At 36.9% G+C, this 17,100-nt stretch overlaps 1 protein-coding gene across 4 annotated transcripts in view; it reads right to left on the bottom strand.

Moving 5' to 3' along the window:
* Nucleotides 1-1,003: 1,003 nt before the first annotated feature.
* CWF19L2 (CWF19 like cell cycle control factor 2) overlaps nt 1,004-17,100 on the bottom strand; it is a 135,239-nt gene continuing 119,142 nt past the window's right edge. For 3 of the 4 annotated variants that reach the window (XM_081543218.1, XM_081543216.1, XM_081543217.1), the window contains 2 exons: nt 4,989-5,090; nt 1,004-1,690 (listed from right to left, as the gene is read on the bottom strand). In XM_081543218.1, the coding sequence (XP_081399344.1) occupies nt 1,547-1,690; nt 4,989-5,090 (246 nt within the window). In that variant the 3' untranslated portion in view covers nt 1,004-1,546. The remainder of the gene's footprint in view (nt 1,691-4,988; nt 5,091-17,100) is intronic. The other variant, XR_014069176.1, reaches the window with a different exon arrangement.

Genomic DNA, 17,100 nt, shown 5'->3' with positions numbered 1-17,100 from the left:
TGACTCATTTGAAAAGACCCTGATGCTGGGAAAGATTGAGGGCAGGAGGAGAAGGGGACGATAGAGGATGAGATGGTTGGATGGCATCACCAACTCAATGGACATGAGTTTGAGTAAACTTCGGAAGTTAGTGATGGACAGGGAGGCCTAGCGTGCTACAGTCCATGGGGTCCCAGAGTTGGACACGACTGAGCAACTGAACTGAAGTATTTTTTATTTTTGTATTACCAGTATGGGATAAAATGCCCTGTAAACAAATGTTTGTTAACACATACAGTGAATAAGTGAATGCTAAAGATTTATTTCTCTGAGACTTTGTAGCAAGGCCATAATGGTCTGAAAACAGCAATAAATAAAATTTATACTGTCAATTATCAATTTGATAAAAAATACTTAAATGCAATCTGCAAATACTGAGAATTTGAAATGATTAAACTTCCAACTTTTATTAAAAATTTAAAACTGGAGATAGAACATAAACATTTCCTTTGTCAAGATGCTAAAGAAAGATATCAATATTAAAAATAACTGTCTGGTTACGAGTTACTCTAGAGTACATGTCACATTGATTCTAAATGTTGAACATTTCATTACAAAATGTCAAGGTTTGGCTCCAAAAAATCAACATCTTTGAAAAAGGGTGACTACAAAAATATCTTCCATGTAAAAAATAAAGTAGCAACACTCTTTGAGACAATGGCCATATTTTATACTTATCAGTTTTTCTCTTCATACCAAGTGTAAGCATAAAGGGAAATGAAGAACCTTAGATCAAATGGGACAACAGAATGTGCTCCTGCCACTTAAAAATGCACACATTATTTATTACTTAATATTTTGTAATGATCAATACAACCCCAAAATGATGACTTGGCTAAAATTTTTAACTTTCACAGAAACCCCAAATGAGTATAAACCGTGATTTTTCGAAAGTACATGCAAAATCACCAAAATTTAAACACACTATTTAAAACTGCAGAAATAAAAACAAATCACGAACGTATTACATATTTCATTTAATTATTTATTAACTTGGGGACATTTTTTTCCCTTTAATAAAAAGAATAGCAGTGATATATATGGTACTGGTAGAAAATTAAGAGCTTCTATAAAATGCTGTGAAAAGAAATTTAAATTATCACTAAATATGCCAAGTCTTAGTTTAAATACAAAAGAAGCTAGTCAGTAGACTTAACAAACTCAAAGTAGACCCATTTCCCTCTGAACCAATGATTTACAATACTTCCTAGATAATTCTTCAGAAAAGTCTTTCTACAGATTAAGTAAATAGTTTAGAACATGAAGACACAGGTACAGAACAGGACATGAACAGGTCACCCAACACAACTGGTCTCCATGGTTACTACAATGCAGTCCACAGGAGCAGGTGGTGAAGGAAACCAATACAATTCAATGATGTACAGTTGTCAGAAACCCAGATCATGATACTCTTTTTTTATTACCTGATGGTTAGTTGTTTAGCTAGATGCAATGGAAATAAAACTGAAAGAAATCTGAAAAGGAAATAAAAACTGAAAGCTTTGCCTCAACATTTTTTATTTCCGGTGAAGTCAAATGGTTTCCACCACTGAGCAAACTGCAGTGCTTTCTTCCTCTGATCTTCAAAGCTTTCTCGCATCCCTTTCCTCCAAACTCTTGGTTCTATATCCAGCATTCCACCAATGATTTCCTTTTAAAAATGAGAAAAACACAAACACACACATGTATAAAGACTGAAAAACAGGAATGAAGCTATTCCTGTTTATTCTGTTACTAAATATAATATTAAGTACTTCTCTGCAAGGATGCTCAAATTTTATATAAATATTAGTTTCAAGTTAAAAAAAAATTGTTTTCATTTAATTCTAACTGTGTAAATGCTGTGATTCCAAGGGTCCTTAGCTGTGTCTCCTGTCAAACAATTTGTCTATTTTGTTGTTTCTTAGTACATCTATCAGACAGCAGCAAAGAGAAAGAGAAAATGAAATTTAATTAATTTGGTCCTTATTAGCTGCTCTGGTAAGAAAGTCTGAAGAAAAAGTTGACCAACATGTAGCAATTATAAACTTGATTGTTCAACTATGGTTGAATCTCAGGTTAATGTTCTCTCTACTACCCAGTATATTTAAAAGCCAGTTTCTTCTATTATGGCACCCCACTCCAGTACTCTTGCCTGGAAAATCCCACGGACGGAGGAGCCTGGTAGGCTGCAGTCCATGGGGTCGCTCAGAGTCGGACACGACTGAGCGACTTCACTTTCACTTTTCCCTTTCATGCACTGGAGAAGGAAATGGCAACCCACTCCAGTATTCTTGCCTGGAGAATCCCAGGGACGGTGGAGCCTGGTGGGCTGCCATCTATGGGGTTGCACAGAGTCGGACACGACTGAAGCGACTTAGCAGTTCTTCTATTAGCTAGAGATCTTTTTTTTAGAAAATGAAATCATATTTTAGTACCAATCCATGTAAACCAATAACTAAAAATTATAGATCACCTTCATTTAAAAAGCCATATTCCCAAGCCCTGAAATAATATATTTTTAATGGTCTGCGTATTATTCTAGCTCATTTCTTTCATGATCATCTTCCTGTTCGTATAATATCAGCTACAGAGATTAATTAAATTTATGAGACTGAGTGGGCTTCTCTGGTGGTTCAGTGGCAAAGAACCCACCTGCCAATGCAGGTGATGCTGGTTTGATCCCTGGGTCAGGAAGATCCCCTGGAGAAGTAAATAGCAACTCACTTTAGTATTCTTGCCTGGGAAATCCCATGGATAGAAGAGTCTGGCAGGCTACAGTCCACGGGGTCACAAAAGAGTTGAACATAACTCAGTGCCTGAGCACACATGCATGATAGTGAGTATCCATATACAGAGAGATATAGGGGAGATTTATAATGCTTCACGGAAGACAAGTACGGTAACACAGGAAACACTGGGCCAGGGGTGGAATTCTGCATATTCAGTCTAGGGCTACAGGACTGTAAGACCTTGGATGTAATTGCTCTAAGACATAGGTTCTTCATCTTAACAAATATTCTATTAATAAACGGATCTACTATATACACGCAAAGGCCAAATACTGTAGGTGATACAGAAATAACTAACATACGTTTCTCTGTCTTCAGAAAACTCATAACAGAATGCAGAGCTGTGGTAGGAGCCACAATAATAACCCAACTACATAAAGGACTGTCTTATAAAGCAGAATAAGGTAAATGCCAAAGTAGACTATATGGAGACTCAAAAAGAAAGGAGATTCTGTTTGCTGGATAAATCAAGAAAAGCTTCATGGAAAAGGAAATCTCTTCACTGGGTAAAGGAAGTAAAGGGGCCAAGAGAGACACAGTTTAAAAAGAGGACAAATTTAATCCAAGAGTTTCTTAGCACCGGTCAATCACTAGCAATGAGTTTAAGAAAGCCTAGCTTTCTTGACCTAAATTTTTCTAAAATTCGACCTAAATTTTTCTAAAATTTTCTAAAATTGACTTAAAATTTTCTATAAAACATCAAGTTTTGTCTCATGTGTACCATTAAGGTACACATACTATAAGGACTGATTCTTGTTTTGTTACTGAAGCAGATATTAATGCAAAGAGAACAATTCTTCTTGCTGTCTAAACAACTGCAGGCTGAAGGGAATTCGTGAGTACATAGGCTTTTTCTTGGAAAGAAATTTCGAGGAAAATGGGTCAGTGATGTAATGCTAATTAAAGTTTTCAACACTAGAACAGTATCATATAAATCATAACATATGCATAATATATGGAGGAGGACAATCTCCCAATTAAACTTATGCAAGTTAAAAACTAGATATTTACTTCATTTTTACTAGAATCATTTTTTTAAATAAATAAAAGCAGAGTCATTAAAGTTCTGAGTTACAAAACTCTACTGAAATTTAACAATGTTTTTCAGAGCAATGAACACAAATTTCTTTCTAGTTAACTCTGGGAAAAGATATTCTGAAAAATTCTCAGACAAGTTTCTAAAACACATTTCAACAGTTCATAGATGAATGTGATTTGGGGTCTCTCGTTAGCCTTTAAGGACAACAGTATAAAAACCTGTGAGTCCAAACCTCTCACAGGTCCCTAATCATTGCAGAAAATGATCTGACACAGGGGATGAAAGTGGGGAGGAAGAACAGGGAGCCACGGACAAAGCTCATCTAGGCTCCTCTAATTTAGAGAGAAAGACCTGACGTACACTAGATTGAAAGGTCACTTTCTTGAGCTGTTATTGCTCAGATTTCTTTTGACTGCTCCCACAGCTACATTAATTTCATTCTAGCCCCTGATACTAACTGACATACTTCCCAGATATTCAATAGAACTTAAATTTAAGGACTACTCCCCTAGAAGGCAATCTGCAGTAATGGAAAGAATCCACTAGCAACTGAAAGATCTACACTCTAGTATCTGACCAGAAACTGTGAAATGAGTGCCATATTCTTCTCGGACTGTACGGTACTTAGTTACAAATGAATACGTGAGATCATTTGTTTTCTAGTTCAACCATGAACTTATGCACCCCTTGGTTCTGTCACTTACTAGCACATGATCCTGGGGAAATTATATAGCCTCTCTGTACATTGGTTTCAACATCTATAAAATGAAAGTATAAAATGTCTACATGATAGTGTTTAAATGAGTGCTTAGAACATTACCAGGCTCACTGTAAATACTCAACAAATAGGTTATCATCATCATCAATTATCATTCTCAGCACAAGCCTGGCTGTCTCCACAGGAAAACAGTACAGTCACCACTGACACTGTCAACAAAATGTTTGGTTCCAAAGTGACATTCCTTACTGTTATAAATATCCTGGTATATACTTCTTAATAGCTTCTGGGTACTCCCTCTTTAAACTGGGTTTTACAGTAGTCACCAACTTCACTGTATATTGTACCCTAAGTTATTTCCCTTCAAAAGAAGTGTTACAAAATTGCTAAATTCTGGAATTTTACAAATTTGTTAGCATACCTTTCCAAAGTAATGTGGGAATTTGTGCTGATCTTCAATGACATGGGCAAACCCCCCCTGGAGGCCAAAATTCACAGAGAAGTAAGGTAATCCTCTGGGTACCTAAATAAACAGATAAATCACACATGAGTACAACATGAAATCAGGAAGTTATGCTTAATCCCTCTTCCTAATTAAGTATTCCTCAAGACAAACATATACAATGAATTTCCAATTATAGAAATACCTCAAAAAATAACATAACATTGTAACTAAAACATTTCATTTTGTTGACTTTCAGTTGGATAGTGCTTCATAATATTCAGCAATTATAATCAGAGCCAATTATTCTTCTGTCTTTGGGAAAAACAGGAAAGAAAAGGCACTTTTAAAATATTTAACAACACAATAATTTTCCTTAGACTATGCAAATAGAGATTAAGGATATGCTTTCTTGTATTCTTTCTCACAGTGCAGAAAAGGAACTGGGGCTTAGTCATATACTCAGAGCTTTGTTTATAACATCCTTGAACTTTTATTACTACTTATTGATCAAAGATAAATTAAATGCAAACAATCATAGCTTTTTTATTAACTGGTAAGGTGGTATAGTAATATTTAGTTTATCAATCTCATTTTAAAATATTTCCAGTATTAAGTATTATCTTTCCCTACCTTTTTTCCCTCCCTCTTACTACACACACTCAAAGACACACATGAATACACACACATGTGTACAGGCATGAAGTATTTCAGACACTATCTTGATTGGAAAAGGTCATAATTTCTAGCTTTATATTAAGTAGATCTTCTGTCCTTGCAAGTTGTTCCTCCAAGCCCTAATTCTGTTATTAGAAAGTATTCAAACTGGTCAATTTAAAGTAAATTGGGCACTTCCCTGGTGGTCCAGTGGCTAAGACACTGTGCTCCCAATGAAGGAGGCCTGGGTTCGAACCATGGTTGGGGAACTAGAACCCACATGTCGAACTAAAGAGTTTATATGTCACAACTAAAGATCTGGCATGGTGCTAAGACCCAGCACAGCCAAATAAGTAAATAAATTTTTTTTTAAAGTAATATTGCAGTTGTTCAGTCACAAAGTTGTGTCCGACTCTTTGCGACCCCATGGACTGCAGCATGCAGGCTTCTCTGTCCTCCACTATCTCCCAGAGTTTGCTCAAATTCATGTCCAGTGAGTTGGTAATGCTATCTAACCATCACATCCTCTGCCACCCCCTGCCTTCAATCTTTCCCAGTATCAGGGTCTTTCCAAATGACTTGGCTCTTCACATCAGGTGGCCAAAGTATTGGAGTTTCAGCATCAGTCCTTCCAATGAATATTCAAAGTTGATTTCCTTTAGGACTGACTGGTTTGATCTCCTCGTAGTCCAAGGACATCATGTCTTCTCCAGCATCACAATTTCAAAGCATCAATTCCTCTGTGCTCAGCGTTCTTTATGGTCCACGTCTCAAATCCATACCTGACCACTAGAAAAGCCATAGGTTTGACAATATGGAACTTTGTCAGCAAAATGATGTCTCTGCTTTTTAATATGTTGTCTCAGATCATCATAGCTTTCATTAAAGGAACAAGCATCATTTAATTTCATGGCTGCAGTCACCATCCACAGTGATTAAAATAATATCTCCCTCCCTTAATTCCCTCATAAAGTTGCATTTGCTAATTTTGGCAGTGAATTATATTTATTGTCATTCAGTTACTCAGTCATGTCCAACTCTTTGCGACCCCATGGATGCAGCACCTCAGGCTTTCTTGTCCTTCACCATCTCCCAGAGTTTGCTCAGACTCATGTCCATCAAGTCAGTGATGCCACTCAGCGATCTCATCCTCTGTCATCCCCTTTTCCTCCTGCCTTCAATCCTTCCCTGGACCAGCATCTTTTCTAATGAATTGGCTCTTCGCATCAGATGGCAAATGTATTGGAGCTTCAGCTTCAGCATCAGTCCTTCTAATGAATATTCAGGATCAATTTCCATTAGGATTGACTGGCTTGATCTTCTTACAGTCCAAGAGTCTTCTCCAGCACCACAGTTCAAAAGCATCAGTTCTTCAGCGATCAGCCTTCTTTATGGTTCAACTCTCACATCTATACATGACTACTGGAAAAACCACACCCTTGACTATATGGATCATTGTTGGCAAAATAATGTCTCTGCTTTTTAATACACTGTCTAGGTTTGTCATAGCTTTTCTACCAAGGAGCAAGCATCTTTGGATTTTGTGACTGCATGTCACCATGTGCAGTGACTTTGAAGTCATGAAAATAAAGTCTGTCCCTGTTTCCACTGTTTCCACATCTATCTGCAATAAAGTTATGGGACTGGATGCCATGGTCTTTGGTTTTTGAATGTGGAGTTTATGCCAGCTTTTTCACTCTCCTCTTTCACTTTCATCAAGAGGCTATTCATCAAGCTCCTCTTTGGTGTCTGCCATAAGGGTGGTGTCATCTGCATATCTGAGGTTATTGATATTTCTCCCTACAATCTTGCTTCCAGCTTGTGTTTCATCCAGCCTGGCATTTCACATGATGTACTCTGCATATAAGTTAAATAAGCAGGGTGACAATATACAGCCTTGACGTACTCCTTTCCCAATTTGGAACCAATCTGTGTTTCATGTCTGGTTTTAACTTTTGCTTCTTGATATCCATACAGGTTTCTCAGAAGGAAGGTGAAGTGCTCTGGTAATGCCATCTAATTAAGAATTTTCCACAGTTTGTTGTGATCCACACAGTCAAAGGCTTCAGCATAATCAATGAAATGGAAGTAGATGTTTTTCTGGAATTCTCTTGCTTTTTTGATGATCCAACGGATGTTGGCAATTTGATCTCTGGCTCCTCTGCCTTTTATAAACCCAGCTTGAACATCTGAAAGCTCTCAGTTCACGTACCTGGCTTGGAGAATTTTGAGCATCACTTTGATAGCATGTGAAATGAATGCAATTGTACAGTAGTTTGAACATTCTTTGGCATTCTCCTCTTTGGGACTGGAATGAAAGCTGACCTTTTCCAGTCCTGTGGCCACTGCTGAGTTTTCCAAATTTGCTGGCATATTGAGTGTAGCACTTTAACAAAGAGTATCATCTTTTAGGATTTGAAATAGTTCAGCTGGAATTCCATCACCTCCACTAGCTTTGTTCACAGTGATGTTTCCTAAGGCCCCCTTGACTTCACACTCCAAGATGTTTGGCTCTAGGTGAATGATCACACCATTGTGGTTATCCAGGTCATTAAGATCTTTTTTCGTATAGTTCTTCTCTGTATTCTTGCCACCTTTACTTTATGTCTTCTAATTCTGTTAGATCCATACCATTTCTGTCTTTTATTATGTCCATTTTTCCATGAAATGTTCCCTTGGTATCTCTAATTTTCTTGAAGAGATCTCTAGTCTTTCCCATTCTATTGTTTTCCTCTGTTTCTTTGCACTGATCACTGAGGAAGGCTTTCTTATCTCTCCTTGCTAGTCTTTGGAACTCTGCATTCAGAGGGGTGTATCTTTCCCTTTCTCCTTTGCCTTTCACTTTTCTTCTTTCCTTAGCTATTTGTAAGCCCTCCTCAGACAGCCATTTTGTCTTTTTGCATTTCTTTTTCTTGGGGATGGTTTTGATCACTGCCTCCTGTACAATGTCATAAACCTCCATCCATAGTTCTTCAGACACTCTATCAGATCTAATCCCTTGATTATCACTTCCATTATACAATCTTAAAGGATTTTATTTAGGTCATACCTTAATGGCCTAGTGGTTTTCCCTACTTTCTGCAATTTAAGTCTGTGTTCAGCAATAAGGAGTTCATTATCTGAGCCACAGTCAGCTCCTTGTCTAATTTTTGCTGACTGTATAGAGCTTCTCCATCTTCTGCTGCAAAGAATACAATCAATCTGATTTTGGTATTGACCATCTGGTGATGTCCATGTGTAGAGTCATCTCTTGTGTTGTCGGAAGAGGGTGTTTGCTATGACCAGCACATTCTCTTGGCAAAACTTTGTTAGCCTTTGCTCTGCTTCCTTTTGTACTCAAAGAACAAACTTGCCTGTTACTCCAGGTTTCTCTTGACTTCCTACTTTGCATTCCAGTCCCCTATGATGAAAAGCACATCTCTTTTTTGGTGTTAGTTCTCGAAGGTCTTATAGTTCTTCATAGAACCTTTCAACTTCAGCTTCCTTGGCATTAGTGGTTGGGGCGTAGACTTGGATTACTGTTAACTGATTGAATGGTTTGCCTTGGAAATGAACAGAGATCATTCTGTCGTTTTTGAGACTGCACCCAAATACTGCTTTTCAGACTCTTTTGTTGAGAGTGAGGGCTACTCCCTTTCCTCTAAGGGATTCTTACCCACAGTGGTAGATATAATGGTCATCTGAATTAAATTCGACTATTGCCATCCACTTTAGTTCACTGATTCCTAAAATGTCGATGTTCACTTTTGCCATCTCCTGTTTGACCACTTCCAATTTACCTTGATTCATGGACCTAACATTGCAGGTTCCTATGCAATATTGTTAACAGCATCAGACTTTACTTTCACCACCGAACATATCCATAACTGGGCACTATTTCCGCTTTGGCTCAGCCTCTTCATTCCTTTTCAAGCTATTTCTCCACTCTTCTCCAGTAGCATATTGGACACCTACCAACCTGGGGAGTTCATCTTTCAGTGTCCTATCTTTTTGCCTCTTCATACTGTTCATGGGATTCTCAAGGCAAGAATGCTGAAGTGGTTTTCCATTCCCTTCTCTAGTGGACCACGTTTTGTCAGAACTCTCCACCATGACCTCTCTGTCCGGGGTGGCCCTACACGACATGACTCAGTTTCATTGAATTGTATATTTCTACTTAATTATATACATTTTGTATTGTGCCCTCCAAAAAGCATGCCTTGGGAAGAGACAGTATGGTAGGGTGCAAGAAGAGTGGTCATCTTGAAATAGTATAAAGCAATTAAAACTGGGGCCTATAAAGAGTTGTATAGGTTATAGGAAAAGTGTAAGTTAAAATATCAGTTTACAAAATCGTAAATAACATAAAATGCAGAGAAAAGGTTACTACTCGTGCTTTTTAAAAAATATTTTCACATTTTAAAGTAAAATTGAAAACATGTATGATATAGACAATTAGCCAAAAAATAGACAAGACTCTAATCACAGTTCTGTTACTTATAACTATAACTTTAGGCAAGTTATTTAAGATCTGTGAGTCTTACGATAAATATGAAGAGCTCAGAAGTCTGCTGTGAGGATCAAATAGAAAAATGCATATTAAGCACACAGACTAATTTGGCAAAGAGAATATTATTCAAATATTGTTTTCATTTCCACCTCCTATTAACAATGCTTTGTGCAAATCCTGTAGTCAAAAAAGAATGGAAGGCTCCATTAAAATACTTTTTGCTATCTGAAATAGATCAACATGTGTGAAACATGAATATAAATGGCTAAAATTATATTGATGACTACATGGATAAAGAACAGTACTCTCCAGGAGGAGAACTTGAGGAATCACTTTATAACAGTGCCCATGTTTTTTTGTTGGTATGATATTGTGTTTTGCAGAAAAATGGCTTCCTAAATATGTCAATGCTCTAATTCCCTATTTACCATAAATAAATTACATTATAAGGCAAAAAGGGCTTTGCAGATATGATTAAGTTAGGGATCTTGAAATGGGAAGACTATCCCAGGTTATATAAGATATGACAGAAAGGTCAGAGTCAGAGAAAGACTGGAAGATTCTATGCTGTTGGCTCTGAAAGGACCACAAGCCATGGAATGCAGGTGACTTCCAAAAACTGTAAACGGCAAGGAAATGGATTCTCCCTGAGAGCCTCAAGAAAAGGCAGGCCTGCTAACATCTTGATTTTAGCCCACTGAAACCCATTTCATACTTGTGACTTCCAAAATTATGAGATAATAAATGTGTTATTTTTAAAGCACTAAGTTTGTGGTAATTTGTATATACACAGCAAAGCTCAACCACATATTGTATAATATCCAAGGTGAACACACTGTCACAAGCAACTCTTCTCTTACTGCAGGATGCAAAAGGTACAGCCTACTCTCTTGCTAGAAGAGTTGTTAGTCAGTAGGCACTGCAAAGGTTCCATTATCAAAGTACATGCACATTTAGTACTCCCCTTTTCCTGCCCTGACCAGCAGGAGTGAAAGAAGTGGGAACTTTGGTACCACCCATGAAGAGTACTGGCAGAATTACAGCAAAAAATTCTACCGATGATAGAAAAACAGTAGTATTTGAGTTTTCCCCTTTAAACATTCCAGTCTTTAATCCTGACTTTCTATAACTGTCCTAATATTTAAAGATCCTGGGGTACACCCAAATTTTCCTTGAGGTGGATTTTGTTTAGTTTTGAAAGTCAAACCCAAGATGTCTCAGATGTTTTTCAACTGCTACAGTTACCACAGAATTAAATTTCAAAATCATAATAAAAAGTTGAGGAAGAATTCATATGACTTCTCTATAAACTGTCTTGAGAATAAAAAAAAAAATCTTGTGAAAAGAGACCACTTTCTTAACAACTTAGTGAACATCATGCAACCCCTCTGCAATTAACACTCAGGTATCTTTCCCTTGCATATTTTCATGAACTTCACATTACACTGAAAACAAATCAAAAGACCTAGAGAAAGTAGACAAAATAGACATTAAAAAAAAGAAGTTTATACTCACATAAATAAAACATAAATGAACAGAGAATCAGAATGAATTATAAATATGCGAATCTGTACTAACAGCCAAGAATTTACTATGGGAAAAAAATCACCACCCCCCAATACACATACAAAATACTTCATGAAACTAAGGAGATGGGATAGAGGGTTGCTTTTTTTTTGGATGTAGGTTTTTTTTAAAAGAAGCATAATGAGATTTCTTCAGAATTAAAATAAAGTTAAAATAGATCAAGATTGTTCACTTCATGCTCAGAAATATTATCATGTTAAAAAGACACTGGAAAGCTTAACTTTGTAAAAAGTGACCTGCTTTGAAATTATTCTTAGACTCAAGTTCTCTTCACAATTCCATCCACATAATTATTAAATCCTAAAGCTAAGACTGACTTCAAGAGGCCATCTAGCTCATTCCCTAGCTGCTCTGGCTCTCAAATGGTCTCAGATAAAACACTATGCAGCGATTTAGAAAAGAAACCACTTCAAAGTTAAAAATATGTAATAACCATTGCAGGAAGAATCTGTATGTGTTTCTTACTTTCTATATTGGTTAAGTGAAAATATTAACCCTCTGGGAACTTATTTCAGCAATATATTCAGATTAAAAAAAATAAACGTGCAGTAGACACAGGTTGTTGTTGTTGTTCAACCGCTAAGTCCTGTCCTATTCTTTGTGACCCCACGGACTGCAGCATGCCAGGCTTCCCTGTCCTTCACTATCTCCCGAAGTTTGCTCAAACTCATGTCCATTGAATTGGTGATGCTATCCAACCATCTCATCCTCTGCCACTCCCTTCTCCTGTCCTCAATCTTTCACAGCATCAGGGTCTTTTCCAATCAGTCACCTCTTCGCATTAGGTAGCCAAAGGATTGGAGCTTCAGCATCAGTTCTTCCAATGAATATTCAGGGTTGATTTCCTTTAGGATTGATTGATTTGATCTCCTTGCTGTCCGAGGGACTCTCAAGTCTTCTGCAGCACCACAATTCAAAAACATCAATTCTTCAGCACTCAGCCTTCTTTATGGTACAACTCTCACATCTGTACATGATTACTGGAAAAACCACAGTTATGATTATAGTGACCTTTGTTGGCAAAGTAATGTCTCTGTTTTTTTTTATACACCGTCTAGGTGGGTCATAGCTTTTCTTTCAAGGAGTGAGCATCTTTTAATTTCGTGGCTGCAGTCACCATCCACAGTGATTTTGGAGCTGCAGAAAAGAAAATCTATCACTATTTCCATTGTTTCCCCATCTATGTGCCATGAAGCAATGGGACCAGAAGCCATGATCTTCATTTTCTGAATGTTGAGTTTTATCCCAGCTTCTTCACTCTCCTCTTTCACCTTTACCAAGAGGCTCTTTAGTTCCTCTTCTCTTTCTGCCATTAGAGAGTTATCATCTGCATATATGAGGTGGTTGATATTTCTCCTGGAAATCTTGATTTCAGCTTGTGATTCATCCAGACTGGCATTTTGCATAATGTACTCTGCTTAGAAGTTAAATAAGCAGGGTGACAATATACAGTCTTGATATATTCCTTCTGCAATTTTGAACCAGTCTGTTGTTCCAAGTCCGGTTCTAACTGTTGCTTCTTGACCTGCATACAGGTTTCTCAGGAGGCAGGTAAGGTGGTCTGGTATTCCCATCTCCTTAAGAATTTTTCATAGTTTGTTGTGATCCACACAGTCAAAGCCTTTTCATTCTTTCTGGAGCTATTTCTCTGCTTTCTCCCAGTAGCTTATCAGGCACCTTCCAGCCTGGAGGGTTCATCTCCTGGTGTCATAGCTTTTTGCCTTTTCATACTGTTCATGGGCTTCTTGAGGCAAGAATACTGGAGTGGTTTGCCATTCTCTTCTCCAGAGGTACTAGATGGCTTACCAATAAAATATTGCATATATAGTAGTGATCATGGAGTTTATATATGTTGACTTACATCTATCAATATATCTACTTGTTTTAAACTGATATTTAAGTTCAAAGACATTCTAAAAGATCTATTACTTTTTATTCCTCCTACATTTTTTATTTTTGATGTCATATTTTATATCTTTATGCCTATCCCTTAACTGTTTACTTTAGTTATACTTAATTTTATCATTTTTGTCTTTGAACTTTTCTAATCATTCAGTTTAAAAAATACTTATTTGGCTGCATTGGGTCTTAGCTATGGCATGCAGGATCTTTGCTGCTGTGCACCCAGAGCTCTCCAGTTGCGGCATATGGGATTTGTCACCCCATGGCATGTGGGATCTTTGTTCCCTGACCAGGGATCGGACTTGCATCTGGAAGGTGAATTCTTAACCATTGGACCATCAAGGAAGTCCCTCTAATAGTCCTTCTTTTTGAGATTTTTTTTTAAAACTTATTTTATACTGGGGTATAGCTGATTAACAATGTTGTGGTAGTTTCAGATGAACAGCAAAGGGACTCAGCCATATATATATATATATGTATACATTCTTCTCCAAACTCCCCTCCCATCCAGGTTGTCATGTAACATTGAGCCGAGTTCCATGTGCTATACACTAGGTATTTGTTGCTTATCCATTTTAAATACAGCAGTGTGTACTTATCCATCCCAAACTCCCTAACTATCCCTTCCTCCCGGCAACCATAAATACGTTCTCTAAGTCTGTGAGTCTCTTCCTATTTTGTAAGGAAGTTCTTTTGTATCATTTCTTTTAGATTCTACATATAAGGGATGTCATACAATATTTCTCCTTCTCTATCTAACTGACTTCACTCAGTATGACACTCTCTAGAGTAGGAGGATTCCTTTCTCTCCACACCTTCTCCAGCATTTATTTTTGATGATAGCCATTCTGCCTGGTATCATTTCTTTACTATTATTTAACTACTCTATAGCTGTTTCTTAAGCTATAAGATAGGGAAAAGAGTTGGGTAGTTCAAGAAATAAACATATAAACGGCCTGGAGCTACTAAGCACTTAATAAATGTCAGCTCTAAGGTTATCGTGGTAGGTGTTTTATATAGATATGTATCTCTCCTCTTTTGTGAAATGTTTTATCAAGCCCTTAGTCCATTTATTAGGTAAGTTTTAAGGGGCTTTTCTATCAGTACTTACAAATATTTTAAATATTAACAATATTAACCTCTGTCTTATCTGCCCCAGTTAGTGAGAGAGAAGAGATTTAATATGAAATCAATGACATCTGCTAACTTTGTGGGTTCTTCTTATCTAAGTTTAAAAGGTATCCTTCTTTCAGAAGTCTAGCCAAAAATACAATTCTGTTGTGTTCTAAATTGTTGTTAAAATCTAATTCTAATTTTGTTGTATACTGTGAAGCCTTGACTTTAGCAAGTAGCAACAGGAGAGGGTAGATGTTAGCTGTGTGTCTGTCATATATGGCCTATACTATTTTGAGGTATGTTCCCTCTATGCCCACCTTCTGGAGAAATTTATCATAAATGGATGCCAAATTTTATCAAAAGCTTTTTCTGCCATCTATTGAGATGATCACATGGTTTTTATTTTCAATTTGTTAATGTGGTGCATCACATTGATCAATTTACGAATACTGAAAAATTCTTGTAATTCTGGGTTAAACCTCACTTGATCATGGTATATGATCTTTTAAATGTATTGCTGGATTCAGTCTGCTGTTATTTGTTGAGGATTTTTTAATCTATGTTCATCAGTGATACTGAACTCTAATCTTTTTTGTGATATCTTTGTCTGGTTTTAGTATCAGGGTGATGCTGGACTCATAGAATGAGTTTAGAAGCATTACTTCCTCTGCAACTTTTTAGAATAGTTTCAGAAGGATAAATGTTCAGTAGAATTCAGCTGTGAAGCCATCTGGTTCTAGATTTTTGTTGGCTGGAAATTTTTTAATTACTGACTCAATTTCAGTACTGGTAACTCATCCATTCATCTTTTCAATTTGTGCTTGGCTCAGTTTTAGAAAATTATACCTTCAAAAGACCCCAAATAGTCAAAACAATCTTGAAAAAGAAGAACAAAGCTGGAAGACTTATGCTCCTTGACTTCAGACTATACTTTTTAATACAAAGCTACACCCATCAGAACAGTTTGATACTGACATTAAAAACAGACACAGATCAATGGAAGAAAATAGAGAGCCCAGAAATAAACTCACGCACCTATGGTCACCAAAAAAGAACCAAGAATATACAATGAAGAAAAGACAGTCTCTTCAATAAACAGTGCTGGGAAAACAAGACAGATACATGTAAAGAAGTGAAATTAGAACATTCTCTAACACCATACAAAAAATAAAAGTCAAAATGGATTAAAGATCTAAAGTTAAGGCCAGATACTATAAAATGTCTACAGGAAAATAGAGAACACTCAGTGACATGAATCACAGCAAAAGTTTTTGTATCCATCTCCTGGAGTATATTAAATAAAAGCAAAAGTAAACAAATGGGACCTAAGTAAAGTTAAAAGCTTTGGCACAGCAAAGGAAAATATGAAAAAAATTTAAAGACAACCTACTAAATGGGAGAAAATTTTTGCAAATTATATGACCAATAAGGGGTTAATCCAACATATATAAACAGTTCATACAACTCAATATAAAAACAAACAAACAACCCAATTAAAAACAGGATAAAAAAGCTGAATAGGCATTTTACCAAGGAGGAAATAAAGATGGCCACAGGCATATGAAAAGATGCTCAAAATCACTAATCATCAGGAAAATGCTAATCAAAACCAAAACCACAACAAGATATCACCTCACACCTTTATGGCTACTGCTAAAAATAAAACAAATAACAAAGTTGGCAAGGATATGAAGAAAAGGGAACACTCAAACGCTATTGGTGGGAATGTAAATTGGTGTAGCCACTGGGCAAAACAGTATAGAGGTTTATTAAAAAACTCAATATACAACTACCATATAACTCAGCAATTCCTCTCCTGGGTATATATATTTGAAAAAAACAAAAACACTAATTTGAAAAGTATCGAAATTGAAAAGCAGAGAAATGTTTATGCTGTTGTTCAGTTGCCAAGTCATGTGCAACTCTTTGCAATCTCATGGACTGCAGCACTCTAGGCCTCCCTGTTCCTCACCATCTCCCAGAGTTTTCCCAAGTTCATGTCCATTGAGTTGGTGAAACCATCCAACCATCTCATCCTCTGTTGCCCTCTTCTCTTTCTGCCTTCAATCTTTCCCAGCATCAGGGTCTTTACCAGTGAGTCAGCATTTTGCATCAGATGGCCAAAGTACTGAAACTTCAGGATCACCATCAGTTCTTTCAATGAATATTCAAGGTTAATTTCCTTCAGGATTGACTGGTTTGACCTCCTCACTGTCCACAGGACTCTCAAGAGTCTTCTCCAGCACCATGGTTCAAAAGCATCAATTATTTGATTTTTTATGGTCCAATTCTCACATCTGTACATGATTACCGGAAAGACCACAACCTTGACTATACAGA

The sequence above is a fragment of the Giraffa tippelskirchi genome, chromosome 11, assembly GCF_054371585.1.
Source record: "Giraffa tippelskirchi isolate mGirTip1 chromosome 11, T2T-mGirTip1v1.2.pri, whole genome shotgun sequence".
Taxonomy (NCBI): domain Eukaryota; kingdom Metazoa; phylum Chordata; class Mammalia; order Artiodactyla; family Giraffidae; genus Giraffa; species Giraffa tippelskirchi.
Note: the sequence above shows the minus strand (reverse complement) of the source record. Positions and strands in the feature narration are given on the sequence as shown.